Source organism: Pleurodeles waltl, chromosome 5, assembly GCF_031143425.1.
Source record: "Pleurodeles waltl isolate 20211129_DDA chromosome 5, aPleWal1.hap1.20221129, whole genome shotgun sequence".
NCBI classification, from domain to species: domain Eukaryota; kingdom Metazoa; phylum Chordata; class Amphibia; order Caudata; family Salamandridae; genus Pleurodeles; species Pleurodeles waltl.
In genome coordinates, this window is record NC_090444.1 from 1,777,261,477 (window position 1) to 1,777,277,209 (window position 15,733).

General features: G+C 44.7%; 1 protein-coding gene across 2 annotated transcripts in view; it reads left to right on the forward strand.

Moving 5' to 3' along the window:
• The window catches only part of LOC138296789 (uncharacterized), a 313,720-nt gene extending 298,546 nt beyond the window's left edge, over positions 1 to 15,174 (forward strand). For both annotated transcript variants that reach the window (XM_069236226.1, XM_069236225.1), the window contains exon 5: positions 14,258 to 15,174. In XM_069236226.1, the coding sequence (XP_069092327.1) occupies positions 14,258 to 14,386 (129 nt within the window). In that variant the 3' untranslated portion in view covers positions 14,387 to 15,174. The remainder of the gene's footprint in view (positions 1 to 14,257) is intronic.
• Positions 15,175 to 15,733: the final 559 nt, after the last annotated feature.

The following is a 15,733-nucleotide window of genomic DNA, read 5'->3' on the forward strand; positions in this document are numbered from 1 at the left end:
AGCCTGCTGTGTGCACCCATAAGCCATGTCTTGTACCCGGAGCCTGCTGTGTGCACCCATAAGTCATGCATTGTACCCAGAGCCTGCTGTGTGCAGCCAAAAGCCATGTCTTGTACCCAGAGCTTGCTGTGTGCACCCATAAGCCATGTCTTGTACCCGGAGCCTGCTGTGTGCACCCATAAGCCATGCCTTGTACCCAGAGCCTGCTGTGTGCAGCCAAAAGCCATGTCTTGTACCCGCAGTCTGCTGTGTGCAACCAAAAGCTGTCTTGTACCCGGAGCCTGTTGTGTGCACCCATAAGTCATGCATTGTACCCGAGCCTGCTGTGTGCAGCCAAAAGCTGTGCTCTGTGTGATTTTGGAGTAGAAGAAAAAGGTGCAAGTTTTGTAGTAGTAAAATATAGTATAGTACATAGTAGTAGTTTTATAGTATATATTTGGAATCAATAGACATTATGCCATGCCTGGGAAAATGAATTTGGCTCAATAAAAACATGTTATCTGAATAACTGTAGTAATAAAGATTGTCATGTGTTCCTAGAGTGCAAATGTCAAATCCCATGGTTTTGCCTTAGTAGACCCGCATCCTCTGGGTCTTCAGGACTATCGCCTAGATCACTGCTTCGGACTATGGGCCTCGGAAATGAGATTGTATAACGGATGCACATGAGGACAGCATCGTATATGCAGATGTGCAGAGGGCACTATGTTATTTTTACCATTCTTTAGGGACAGGAGGGGCATCGTGACCCAGTTGAGGCTTCACCTATCGCGCGCGCTCACGTGCGTGCGTGCTTGTGTGTGCGTGCGTGTCCATGAACAAACATGTCAGCAAATTTCCATTACATTTGAGTTGAATGTATAATTGTTTAGCAAGCTCAGAAGAATGTTGTCAATATTTCAAGGTCACTCTGTTATAGTATAATTACTCAAGAGTCCAGTGAGTTGTCCAGCTACGAACTATAAGTAAAACTTACTCAATTTGAGTGAAACCTTGGAGCTTCTGAAGATGAGCTTCGACCACTGGATGTCAAAGATGCTGAACGTCAGTCGACATGCTCGTGTTCTAATTCTCGCTTCTCCTGCAGAGCACATTGTGTGATCTTGGGTAATGTATATTCACCTCTAAAATCCTGATCCCTATGCAAACAGCTCTAGTTACCAGGAGTAGTAATGTTCACAACCCGTCTTAAATTTTGGAATGGTAAACCTGACGGAATTGAACATGAGGGAGTGAGTGGGCCTAGTAATTACCAGGACATGTGGATTATGGTAAGCACCAAAATCTGTATATAATTCCCCATTATCAGGAAAAAAAAAACGTAATCGATTGTTTATTGCACCCAATAAATTCCGAACCCAGGGGCTTTCGATTTTACCGGTTGCAGTCAGTACGAGTACCCTTCCAGGCCACTGGTAATTTGGCCCTAAGCATCGAACACCAGAGCGCTTGGAGACTGGCTAAATGCAGGTATTAAGGGACATATAAAAATGGTCCTTAAACCACAATAGAGTGCCAGAACTGAAACAGAACAGTGTGGCAGAGCTCTGTAACTGAACACAGTTTACAGTTTATTGTTTTGATGGTACTTTTTTAAGCGAAGAATGGCTCTTCCGGTTTCAAGATGCTCTGGTGTTTTTGCCAAAAACATGGAGGTAAACTCTATTGAGAGTACCTCCATACGTCGGATTACTTAGTCGTCATGGAAACACAAGTCAACCAAAGACTAGACTAACCAAACTTCTGCATAGGTCTTTATCGGTCCCCTGAAATACCAACCAATGAGGTGGCAGAAGGCCCAGAAAGAAGCCAATAGTAATTTAGTATTCGACCCATGCTGTGCCTTTGCATGCATCCTGTAGCCATATGGCTCAAAGAGGCCACAAGTGCCCGCCCACGACAGGTGCTCTCCACACGGGCTCCCGCGTTGTGGAACATGCCGCCTGCCTTCAGGCCCAAGCTGTCCCTCCACTCTTGCTCTCGAGTGATAAAAACATCCCTCTGTACCGCCTTTTCACACCCAGGGCCACCTGACGTCTTGGGGACATCGCCAGTGGTGTTGCTGGCCACTAGACTGTGTCTACATGTGTCCAACCTGCGCCTTAATGGCACTGGGTAAAATATATAAATCTGACCTTGTGTAATGTAAACTTGTGCACATGTTAAGCGCTCCGATGCCCTTGAGACAAGTTGCTACTACATAAGGTGCAAAAAAATTACGTTGGAGGAAAGTATTTCCTTTGTAGTATTAAAGGGGCGATTCATTTAAATAGAGTTTTCTTTATTTTTTTATTAATATTTGTTATGAAATATTGTGTGTATATATGTGATATTATAAATATTTTATAAATATTAACTCGTTTTCGGGGTTGTCCTTGCAGGCTGCTTTCCTCTTGTTCGATAGCGAACGGGCTTGGCACGCTACTATCAGTTGGCATATGTTTAATACCTATTCACCCTTTGTTCCTCGAACAGTAAGGTGCCGGCTGCCCACATTTCATTTCTAAACGCCGCTGCTTTAAGCAGACCCCCTTTTTTAGGGTGCAAAGTGGGGACCACCCGCAAATAACAAAAACCCTTCTTTGGAATGTAAAAGACTGGTGATTAGGGGGTGTGTCCGAATGCCAGTGTCACTGCCTCCATTTGCTCGATGTTTTATGCTAATTAGCGGGCATGCCACCTGTTGCAGGGCCATTTACCACATTCGCTGCAGTGATGAGATGTCTAGCTTCCGAGGGAAAGGTCGTGTTTCACTTTGACCTAGAACAAGCGTCCACCACATAGATATCTTTATGGCTCTCTGTAAGAATGGAGTCTCTGGCGTCTGCCCTATGCCCCCGTGACCCTGCCAGGTCAGAGGGTTTGGTGAAGGGCTGGGCCTGACAGCTGGAGAGCAAACATTTGCTAATTTGAATCTCGGGGCTCAGACAGAAGACCCCTTCACGTCTTGTCCCGGCTCCCAAGGTCAAGTTGATGCTGTGGTTGAACAGAAGCACTGGGGCACAAGCGCAGGTCGTCAGGTTCAGGGGCACCCTCTTCAAGGAGGGGCTGCAGTTCAGCGGAAGTACGGGCTGAAAGGCTGTGGGGAGGCCTGCATTCACACACTGGTGGCCCACACCCGCGATGACCCCCACGGCACCCCAGCCTGACCTCCTGTCTCCCGCTTGAGCCTCTGCGGTGAAAGGAGATCAGACATTTTGTGCCTATTGGGAGGGGCCTTTAAGAGCTCATCGTATGTGTAGTCCAGCGTTATGTGGTGTTCACATATAGTTTTGTCACGCTCCTGTTCACTTCTTTGCTGCACGTTTTTTAAATGAAGCTCGAATTTGGTTGCTCTTCGAGAACCTCGATGTGAAAAATTGACAATGGTCCCACAAGATAAAGTGAGGGTAAGATTTATTGCCTTCTCATACGCAGGCTTAGCACAGGGCATCCGCAAGAAAATAAGGGCCTTATTACACCCTTGACAGAGGAGTTTCCTCCATCACAAATGTGAGGGATATCCCCTCCGCCATATTACAATCTCCATTGAATACAATGGGGTTATGATACAGCGGACGGGATATCCGCCACATTTGTGATGGAAGAAACCCCTCCGTCAAGGTTGTAACAAGGCTCTTAGTCCTGGCTCACAGCTTTCCACTCTAGCATAAAATTCTGTACTCAGCTGGATGCCACACGTGGCATCAAATAGACCAAGATCAGCCAATCAGTAGATTTGTAGAGCGCTTCCTGTCACCGGTGAGGGTATCCAGGCACTAGATAAGAGAAGATATTAGAAATAAATTATGTATAAACTGAAATTAAGGAAACAGAACTGCAAAAAAAAAAAAAATCTGACTCGTGAAATGGGAATCCTAGGGCTTTACTTAGTTTGGCAGATGGGATGCTCCATCACAAATGGAGTGGACGCCCCAGCTGCTGTATTACAAATGCGCTATAGCCTATGTCGCTTGTAACATGGCGACGGGATAACCATCTCATTTTGACATCAAACTGGCCTATAAAACAGTGAGGGAGCGCCCAATGGTGACTGAGTGGGCCGTTTTTTTGGCTGTTTGTGGGCCTGTTTTATCATGGTCTACTGGAGCAGTTGTTATGGTTGATTCCCGTAATATTAAAACAAACCTTGCCTGCAACAAGCTCAAATCCATGCAATCTTCCATACCTTTCAAAACACTTAACCAGCGTGTCTTTACAAGTTCAACACAGCCTGATCGCAAGCATGTGCCACTTTTTTTTTTTTTTTTTTAGCATTTTCATTCACTAACTGGGCCACTCTTATGTTGGTGCCTGGGCCTATTTTGTGCCCCAGCTTGACCCTGTTTGACAGAATATTCCATTTGCCAAACAAAGTAAGGTTCATAATCATGTAAATATGCAGGTCATATAGGTACTTTTTATGCCCCACTTTTAGATTGAAAATGGAAGCCCACACACTGTAAAAGACTTTCTTGACACCCCCCCACAATTCCAAGTCATGCCATTACTAGATTTCACTGCATTTGTGAAGAACCGTACAAGACCAGTTTCATAAATGTGGTAAATTGACCAAACTGCACACCTCACCAGTGTGTTTATTTGCACACAGTCTTGTAATGTTTTCATGGCTCTGCTCGTATCTTAACTCTGTTTCTTTAATTCCTGCTATGACATCGCTCTCCTGTACTCCTCACGAACCACAACCACTTACTTCCTTTAACAGCACATCCAACCAGGAGAGAGGTTTGTGGCTGGCTTTTAAACAGTCCAGAAGGGTTACACCCGTTGTTAGTGGTGGCTTCCTATACACCACCAATCTGTTTTCCATCCTATCCTTCCAATTAAGTCCATTATCATTTGCCAGCTGTATACTTTCTTTGATTGTCTTATCTTTTTTTTAGCACTGCATTGGTTTGAGGATTGTGTACTGCACACTTCTTAAGCCAAAAGCCATGCTTTTATCCCATTATCTATTAAAATGCATTTCAGTAAGCCTTCTTTGTGAAATATCACTTCCAGGAATATTACTTTGAGAACTAATACATCAACCCATGCCACGATCAGTCAAAACAAATAGATATGAAGAAAACTCATCACACTTCAAAGGTCCCTCAATATTGAAGTCTACTTTTTGCCAAGGTCTATTAGGTAGAGCCCGATACTGCGTGGAAAGAGAACGTGTTTTTAATACTTTGTCTCTGCTGCCGCATTCTCCACACTCAAATTATTCTCTTTACTTTCAAGTCTAAGCTTGGCCACCAAAAAATTGATTGCAATCTCTCATTGGTCTTCATCACACCAAGATGCTTCTTATGGGCAAGTCTAGGTAATTATCACACCAGAGAAATGATAGGAGTTAGCTTTGTTTTCCTGAGAAGTAAACCATCCTTTTCTGCCAAGTCCTCTTTGTCTGCCCAAAAAGGCATCATACTGTTCTTCACAACCCTCTCATTGGCCCATCCAACCCTCAACTACCTTAAGACTTCCACCAGGGGATCATCTGTTCACATTTTCAACTCCTCTTCCTCTTCAAGTATATCTCTGTTGATAACCACTCAGATGCTCCTTTCTCGTTGTTCTTTCCCAGACGTTGTCTTATCCTGCTTCGCTTCCACTACTGTTTTTGCGAAGCCCCCGATCAGTCACTGCTGCCCCTTTCTTCCGATCTGTAGAGTTGCCTTCATCCTCATCACCAGTGTGAATATAAGCAAATCCACTCAAAGACGATGTGGGGTATAAGCGTCTGGGTGAAATAGCCCCAATTCTTATGTAGCTTTTTAACTTCACCGAGAGCCCCTCAAACAGGTCCCAGTTAGCAGAAAAAAAACAGTACCCACTATAACTATCTGCTTCAAGTCCTGCCATGCAATCGCTAGAACTGGATAAAAGTGAGCCTTGTAGCACGGGGCCAGTTGATGACTGTCAGTGTAAATAGTCATTAGTGGGGAAATGGGAAGTCTGTGTGGTAGGAGCTCAGTTTACATGCTAAAATGATGCACCATACTTCAACTCATTTCTAGTAGATAAACGAACCTGGACTCCTATATTAGGAGCATCTTTGCCACACGCACCTGCATTCATAAAATGAAAAATGTAAGTTATCCAGAGTGTTGCTGCAAGGCTTCTTCTCCGCCTTCATCCATGAGTATGTATGACTCCAGACCTGCAATCACTCTACTGAGTACTTATAGCTAGAAGGGTAATGTTCAGGGGACTCTGTTGTCCACAGAGCACTCCAAGGAAAAGGACCTCTATACCTGTAAGTTAAATTCAAACAAAACAGAACACTTCAGGGTTGCACCATTTACCATCAAGCAGTCTTCCCTTAAGCAGTACATAGGATACATTGCTTTCTCAGTACAAGCCGCTAAGCTCCGGAACTCACTACCAACTATCTTAGAAACAACCGGTAGCATATACGCCTCAGATAGTAGATAAAAACATGGCTGTTTCTTAGATAACTGCACCATCCCATATCACATCAAAAGAGCCCAGAAAGCCAGTCGCTTCCCCAAGCGCAATCCTCAACTTTCAACCAACAGATTGGAAACAACCCAACCAACCAGTTGCTTTTGATGGGCAGGTAAGCTAAGAAAGACTGACCTACAGTTTTCTGTGACAATAAGTAGTTATGTAATTGCATATATGACAATAATACTAAGACATAACACCCATCGGTTGGCAGCAAATTGTAACCTATAACTCTTACATTCACAAAAGGCATATTTGCTATGTGTGTTGCCCATCACCAGTACTATGCAGCCAAAAAAACAGACATTACCAAATGAGCAGTCATGTGATAACTGAAAAGATCTGTCAGACATTGCAGGTCTCGAATATCTATACAGTCTGACTGCTTTTTCACACCTCACAATGACTCTGCTATGGGATGCTAATAACAATGCCCATCCCAACGGATCGCTCCACTTCTCTATCTCTCTCCCTCCTACCACGCCAGCTCAGGATCACAACTATACACCAAGTCTCAGATTGGACAATCCAGTGCAGTAACCAGCTAAGCAGACTACAATCATAAGAAATACCATAACGGGACCTGCAGAGCTGTTCACAGCTGCCAACATACTGGACACCATAAAACTGTACATCTGTGTCTCACACTTCATAATCCAGCACACTGCTACAGGCTGCATCCTATAACACGATGACCACATCTCACTGGTCTTCACACACGACATGAAAACATCTCCCAAAGAAGATCAAAACAGGCAACATCCTTGCAACCACATACCCTACAAAGTGTAGGATACTACACATGTAGGCAAGCGCTTCAGTGCGCTACATGTCGTAATCACCACGTAAATGCTGCAGTACAATTCAAATACCAGCATCTTGCCCTTATAAAGAAAAATGATGTGTTACTCTCAATAAAGGACCATTAAGCGTACTTCTCAACCATTTGTCCATCCCCCACCGAGCTTCATAACACAATCAACTGCTCCATCAGCACGGGCACCTTCCCTCAGCACTGGAAACACGCAGAAATACGCCTCTCCTGAAGAAACCTTTGGCCGACCCATCCGAACTAAAGAATTTCCAGCCCATCTCGCTGCTACCCTACCCCGCCAAAGTACTAGAGAAAGCAATCAACTCACAACTACGGAATTTCATCGAGGCCAACAACTCCGTGGAGAGCTCCCAGTCTGGTGTCCGCAGCAATCACAGCACGGAGACAGCAGTCCTGGCAGCCATTGACAACATTAGGTTACTCCTAGACTGCGGCCACACTGCAGCACTCATACACCTCGACCTATCAGCAGTTTTCAACACTATCTCCCACAGCACCCTGGGCACCAGACTCCATGACATTGGAATCTACAGAAGAGCCCTGGAATGGATCCACTCCTTCCTCACTGGGAGGACGCAGAGAGTCAGACTCCCACCCTACACTTCCAAATCCTCAGGAGTCAACTGCGGAGTCCCCCAAGGATCCTCACTGAGTCCCACACTGTTCACCATATACATCGCCCCGCTTGCTGCCATCTTCAGAAGCCACGGTGTGTGTCATCGGCATATGACAAGATGTTCACAACTCATCATTTCCCTCACCGAAGACCCGGGCACGGCCAAAAGGAACATGGGAACGGAAGCCGTCGCCACTGGATGAGAGAAAGCTGCCTCAAGCTCAACTCCGACAAGACAGAGCTTATCATCTTTGGAAACGCCACCTCAGCTTGGGACGACTCCTGGTGGCCCACATCCCTCTGTTCCGATCAAGCACGCCCGCAACTTAGGAACCATCCTCGGCTCCTCCCTATCCATGATCCGCCAGGTGAACTCTGTCACCTCCTCCTGCTGGCACACACTCCGCAAACTTTGAAAGATCTTCAGATGGATCCCAGCAGACTGTCGCAGAACAGTCACCCACGCCTTAGTCATGAGCAAGCTCGACTACGGCAACAGCCTCTATGCCGGCACCGCAACCAGGAATATAAAAAAACTTCAACTCATCCAGAACACTGCTGCCAGACTCATTATGGACCTTCCTCGTCGAGAACACATCTCCCAACACCTGAGGACCCTCCACTGGCTACCGGTCAAGAAGCAAATCACCTTCAAGCTTCTCACCCACACGTACAAGGCCATACACAACGCAGGACCACCTACCTGAACCACCACATATCCTTCCACACCCCCATCAGATCCCTCTGCTCCACCCAGATGGCCCTGGCCACATCCCTCGTATCCGCAAAACCACCACCAGAAGACGATCGTTCACCTACACTGCAGCAAAGAGCTGAACAATGTCACCCTGCACCTCAGACAAAGCCCGTCGCTCACCATCTTCAGGAAGAACCTCAAGACGTGGCTCTTCGGATGAGGGCCACTGACCCCCACCCTCCTCTCCCCCTGGGTCTTGAGACCCTCACGGGTGAGTAACCACGATTGACAAATATTGATTGATTGATTTTTTTCTTTTTTTTATATGTCTACTCACACTGAGAAATACATAAACTGTGTCCTTGATCCTAAGTGATAATTCACTGAGTTTTAATTATTGATCCTCATTTGATCATTTGCATAATTCATTGTGCATTTCTTCTTGGCCACAGCTTTTTTTACTGTATTTCTATAGTATATTGATCAGTCTTTTGCATTTTGTCTTCATGGATCTTGCTGCACTAATCAAATGTGAGATTGTTGATTCTGACAACTGTCCTCTGTTTCTGATCAGTAAATGTGTCAGTAGTGATAGACAGGCATTTACATGCAGTCCCTCTATTTGGGTCCACCTGCTGGTGGCTTCTCTGCATCCCAGGATAATCTTCCCTCAGTGTCGCTCAACCCGGTAGGCTTTGAATATAGAGTGCACTGCTCACCCTCAGTGTTGCACTGCAGCAGGAATTAGCACCACCAAAATGGGTAATGTTTTAGGGTGGATGAGACCTCTGTCAGAATGAGCATGAGAGAGGTCCCAGATAGCACTCTAGAACTAAGAAGTTCCATGTTGGCTTCATGTTTGAAGGCTCTTCATGCCACCTGATGGAATAGGTTCCTAGCCTGCCAGTCTCCTAGATCCGACTTTAAAGCTCCTACCATCCAGCCGGTATAGGCTTAGGCTGTTCTCATTCATAAAGCATTGTTTGTAAACTATCTGTGCAAGTTAGGAAATTTCCCAAGTGGACAAAGTGGTAAGAAAGGATCTTGTGACACCCCTCTGGGTTCCTTGTCTACCCATGAACTATACCTTTCTTTTCTGTCCTTGGTAGGCAGAACCTGTTTCTGCTTGCTGGAGCACTAGGTCTGCTCCGTACTGGCCTGGCCAGCGTGGTCGCTGTCTCTGACCTCTGTCTCTTGTGCATAGTCGCATTCCTCCCATTGATGAAGGCAGGGCTGTGCTAACAAAGGTGAAGCGGCTCGCATCGCATTAGGGCAAATATTCACTTGGGCAAATCTTCACTTGAGATCTTCCTTGAGTCCATCCTGGGTCGCAGTGGGTGTAAAAAGCAGAGGCACAGATATCTGCTGTGCTACCCGGGAATGGCATCAATGTTTAAAGATACTTTGCCTCATAAGTTCACTGAATGCGGTGATTGTTATCTGCAGTGCTTCACTGTGGCTTCTTTTGTGAGAACCATTAAATGCGATTGTGATTCTTCAGGCGCACTAAGCCGTCACAGGTGCTTGTACGTATCCGCACATAGTAGGGGCACCAGGGTCTCATAGCGTTCACACCCAGCTGGCACTGCAGATCCTTCACTGGGTTGTTGCGGGCAGACTTCAGTTCTTCCGGCTTCAGCTCCCCACAGTTCCCCTTTTCTAGATTGCTTCCCTTTCTAGATAGGGTACCTTCAGCAACACTCCTGAGCAGTCAGTCAACTTTCTCCCAAGGCAAGTCTATTCCTGGCAGAATTTAGAGCTTCCAGGTACTTGCAGCAAAGACCTGGAACAGTCTCCCCACGCAACTCCGGGCCATCTGCTCACTTTTAGAATTCAGAAGGGCCCTCAAAACCTGGATGTTCGAATGAGCCTCCGGGACCTGCCAGCGCGTGGATACGCTATTGGATGATAAGCCGTGCTTCACAAATCTTGATTGGTGAACCTGTTCCAGAGGTTGCTAAAGGAGATTTTGCAGTGAGTAACCCCAGCTTTTGAGCACAAAAAGTTTCTTAGTTCCTTCTGCGTGAACCCAGATTCTGGATGATAAGAAATCTTGACACTCTGACAGGTGGCTGCTGTCCCAAATATATACCGAATTTGTAGAAAGAGCAGGGGTATTTATTAAATGCACTGCTAGTACTGGTTTCAGACAGTTTTGACTTTTGTGTATTCCTCCCAGACTGGTCAAGCCACAGCCTTTCTCCTCTGGTGTCAGTAGGAAGGTAAGATGTAATAGTGAAGTTCTTGACAGGAGAGAGCAAGTACAAAGGCACACCAGAGGGAGAGGCTGCCACATTCAACTATATCTTAAGTTGTGAGTAATGCTTCTCAGGGAAACATGGAGTTTGATGTATAGGGAAGAACTTTACTCCTTTCTAAGTGATTCTCAGCCTTTCTTACCCTCCACGCCCTGAAATCTGGTCCACTACTAAGGACCTTAGGGATCCTTTGGAGGGAACCTAAAATTCACATTCCTGTCTGAGAGGCCCTCTCCAACCTCCATCTTAGGTACCACTCCTGCACAGGAAATCCAAATGGAGTCCTAATCTGTCACCGTCCTATTTGAGATACATATACTCCACCCACATCCTACTGCACATGCATAGGTAAAATATACATTTGTCATCCATGCCCTAAACAGATTGAGTGAATAACGTGATTGCAGTGAACTGACAAACCAATCTGTAAACAGGAGAAGCTATGAGGCAGCTTTTATTTTCAGGTGAATGTAAAAACAAGCCTGTGCTGCCACTTCCGTCTTTTGCTGTGACCTGCGTGGTACCACATAAGCCCAGAGAGCTCACAGTAGTCATACTCATTTGAGGGTGGTTCATCTGGTTTGTCCCTCCTGAGCACAGATCCCCGTTCCAGGTTGCGTTCCGTGTCACAGAGGGCCTCCGGTGCGCATGACTGTAGTGTGCAGAAACCAGAAATCCAAAAACCAACCGAGGCCTGCTCTGAGAAAGCAATCTCCCATATTCATGATGCGTAGAACACCACTGACAATTGTTTGTCTACACAACAGTATTTCACATCGAGGGCACAGTAATCAGTAGTCTCGGAAATACATTTCCACGCTGAAGTTAGATGTTTACACCATTCACTTTATGAAAACCTCACTTCTGTAGGATGGCACCCAGAAATTAATTGCCTGACAACGTCAACATTTTCGGAAGATAAAGGCCATTTCCCAAAGGTGGTGGGTAGCTTTCACAGTATGTGGCTTTTAGAAATCTCAATATAATTTCTGTTTTATCATGTTATTGGCCTCACTTATCCTTTTACAGTGTCTTGAAGGCTGCCCTGCAGCTGTTTACTCTGTGATTTAAACACTGCAACCACAAGGTACTATTTCATATAATAGAACAGAACTTTAGGGCCAACAAATGGCTTGTGATCAAGCAAATTAAATGCATCACGCGGACAACAATGCTGATTCCTGCTGTATCCCGAGACTCAAGGAGCCATTGGACATTTCCCAGCACCTTCCCACTGTTTGAGATTTGCTAAGAGCATCTGAACAAATCAGGAGGTCTGTTCTTAGTCCCAGCAGTAATAATCTCGGCAGCCAGGATGTGTTTTGTGATGTAAAATGTGGCGACTATCATGTTAACTTTAAAAATTAGGAATTGGCAAAGAAGTCAAAGGCAAATGTGTGAAGAAGCCATAAAGTTTGAATTTGTAATATACACCTCGTTTGAAATAACTGTACATCTGTGAGAGGGTCTGCTTGGATCATTTGTTCATCAAATGTGGGTCACTTACGTTTGGGGTAAAATGCAACCAAACACAGTGTCAGGGTTGGGATGCAGCCTAGAGTAAAACGCTGCTGACCTGGACCCAGCATTTCACATATTACGTGTGTATGACCCTGAACACACTAAAACAAACATAAGTGTTGTCTAGTGATGGAAGTGTCCCCTTCTGCGTACTAGAGGCTGTGCTGATCCAGTGCGGGGGTCCTACTATTGGGTGAACCAGTCAAAGGACAGTATCAGCGTGGCTTATGTGCAGTCTGACTGGTCTGGAGTTCGCCTGTTCCTTTTCTATCCTGCCTGAAGTAAGGGGAAAGAAAGTGTTCCTATTTTGTGTCTGAATTTTGGCCTCTGTGCTGGTTTGCAGGGTAGCATTGTAGCGCTGTCTGCATCATGCCTTTATTTAATGTTATTATGATTCGTTTCATAGAGCCTCGATGCACCGCAGTTGGCTTTCTGGGGTTATTACTGATCTACTAAGAGATGGGCACATTTCCTAGAACTTATACTGGGCAGAGAACAATAGTGTACACAGATGCTCATTAAAAGCCATGTGATTTTCGACCAAACTTTAATCTCTGGTGACCCATTCTTGTGATTTCGTGCACGGGTTCCAGAATTAACCTTACAGGTTCTGCAAAGAAGAAGAACTAATGGTGCAGATGAGGATTGACCTGGTGCAATAGTTTTTGAAATGCCATTCAATCAGACTGAGACCACGTTCTGTCAATAATTGTCCCATGAGCACAGAGCTTTAAACAGGGCTCTGTTCAGTTTGTAACCAATAGTGGCCTTCTAAGGACCAGCGTGATCTGGTATCTGCACCATCCATGCTGCCATGTTTTTAGGCCCTGCAGTCTGACCAGAAGGCCTTTAGGGATATAGTGAACCTTCCACCGGCAGTGTGGCGTGGCACATATACCCTCGCTGCTGTTAGCAATTGAAGGCAGGTCCATTCAGTTTACTAATTTAATGGTTCTGTCTTAATCTAGATAGTAAATATTTCAATATTGTGAGGGCAAGCACACACCTGGAAACCAAGGGCCAGACGTACCAATTTTCTAAGCGGACACAAACACTCAGATTCACAAAAGTCGAGTATTTGCGACCGCTGTAAAGGTATTTTGAATGTACTAAGCCCATTTTAGGAGTCAGTAATGTTTTCCTAACTTTCAATATAGGTTTATGAAATGGACACCGAATCACAATTTGGAAGGGGCATGGCGTGAGCATCCTGTCCAAACTGGGACTCGGATCCATCTATATAAATTGTTTGTAACCAGAATTGTGGTTGCACACCATTGATACATTACCCACTCCTAAATTGGGGTGGTAACTGATTTGCAAAACAGATGGGGTCCCCTTTTGCAAATTGGGGTGACCGCTTCTCACTGAAGTTATTCAAAACTTTTTTTTTTGTCAAAGCAACCCGACTGCGTTATAGGAAATAGGCTGTGGTCAAAACACAGTGGTTGTAAAACGTTGGTATGCAAATTAAGAAAGCATTTTGTGAGCACAGTATTAGTAGTAATCTGGCACTAAGAATTATAGAATTGTAGTCCACGACATTGGGTGGAATGAAGGAGTTAAAAAGTTTATATCTTTCTCCAGTACGTATTTATGTAGGTCTGTCAATATATTTAAATACTGTTTACATGTTAGAACAAAGAAAAGCAGGAGACGCCAGGTTATTAGTTAGAAAATCTTACAGTAACTAAACAATTTATACAACTTCATAACTATCACACTGAAGCAATAAACTATGAAGTAAAACCTATTGGCTCCGTCAATGGTTGGTATATCTGTATCAGACTAAAATTCTTGTTTTATTAGCAGCAAAATGTATCTGTTTTTAGTCAATTTAAACGATCTCACCTCTTCTGTTCTCTTTTTACACCTAGAGTATCAACAGCAGTCGGCAGCCTCCCCACTACGTCTACGACCCGTCCATCTTTGCATTTCGCTCCCTCAGCACTGTGAAACCTTTAAGCCCCAAAGCCCCCCTCGAAGAACCATCATGTGCCTACTGAAGGAGATCCAGGCTATAACCTCAGGACCACGGCTGTACCACTGGCCACCAGCAGCAGCAGGGACATCCCCTAACCGCAATAAGGAGCTTCTCGCCCCAGAATAGCTTTTTCTTAGACTCTCATTATTACTACTACTACAAGACCAACTTCAGCTTATTCCCAGGAATGGTTAGAGAGAAGCAATGAATGTATAAGTCTATGTAGTTAAGGTGTACAGAGTGTAAAAGGGTTATTAAGGAGGTGAGGTGTGTATGTGAAGAGATATGAGGACCGTCGTGAGGGGGAGACTATGCCCCACGGTGGACATGGTGAGTGGAATGGGCCAATGTGTCTTTCTCTGTGGATGGAGCTTCTGGCATGTGAACAGTATGACTACTGCTGTCTGTGCCATAATGTAAGACTACTACACAAGTAACTTGAAGAATCTGTGCACATCTAGATGAAGGCTCTTCGGTTCTAGTGAAGCAGAATGTTCGACTAGTGTCTATGATAAATAATCCGCCTCTGGTTTCAGCCCATGAATGTTAGAAGCACCGGAGCTGTGCTCGCTGACGGCTGCAGCAACTGCTATTTTTCTACACATATTTTTGTAACGTTATGGTTTATTTTTCCTATATGCTTGTTTAAAGGCAGCACTGTGTCTGTCCGTGAGTGGGCCGTGCTCTATAAATACAAAAAAAGAGATAAAAAAAAACTATATGAACTTAGCTACAAGTCCAGCTAACATTCTCTGCACGTACTGGAAATTGTGCTTTGGGTGTATGCAAATAAAATCAGTTCAAGAAACATTTTGGATAGCGTCTTTGTTTTGTTGTTGTTGTTGTTTTTTTTTGTTTTTTTTAAATTCTCTTCTAGGCTTTGATGCTCCACATTCAATTATCCTTGGTTCACTGTCATTCCACAGTCAATTATCCCTTGTCCTCAGTCGTTCCTCATTCAATTATCGCTGTTCCACATTCAATTATCCGTGGTCCACAGTCTTGCCTACATTGATAGAACACTTCTTTATTCATTTATTGGTAGGGTTTTGTAGAGCATGGATCAAGCACTGCCAAGCAGCATAGCAATGTACATAGTAGCAAGTAACAAAACAAAGTATATCATAGCCCGTTGGCTAGAGGTATTTGGTAATGGGTAGTATTGACCAAAATGCACCATCTTTAAGGCAAAAACCCCAGGTATATAAGTAACACACATAGATGGAAGCAAAAGATGACAGGCAAGCAAGCACTTGCAAAATCATTAGGTGTTGCTATTTTTAAAGAAGTAATGGCATTCATATTTTCATGATGGTGAAATCGTCACTTTCCCGATTAAGACTGCAGTTTATTAGGCCGTGTACTAGTG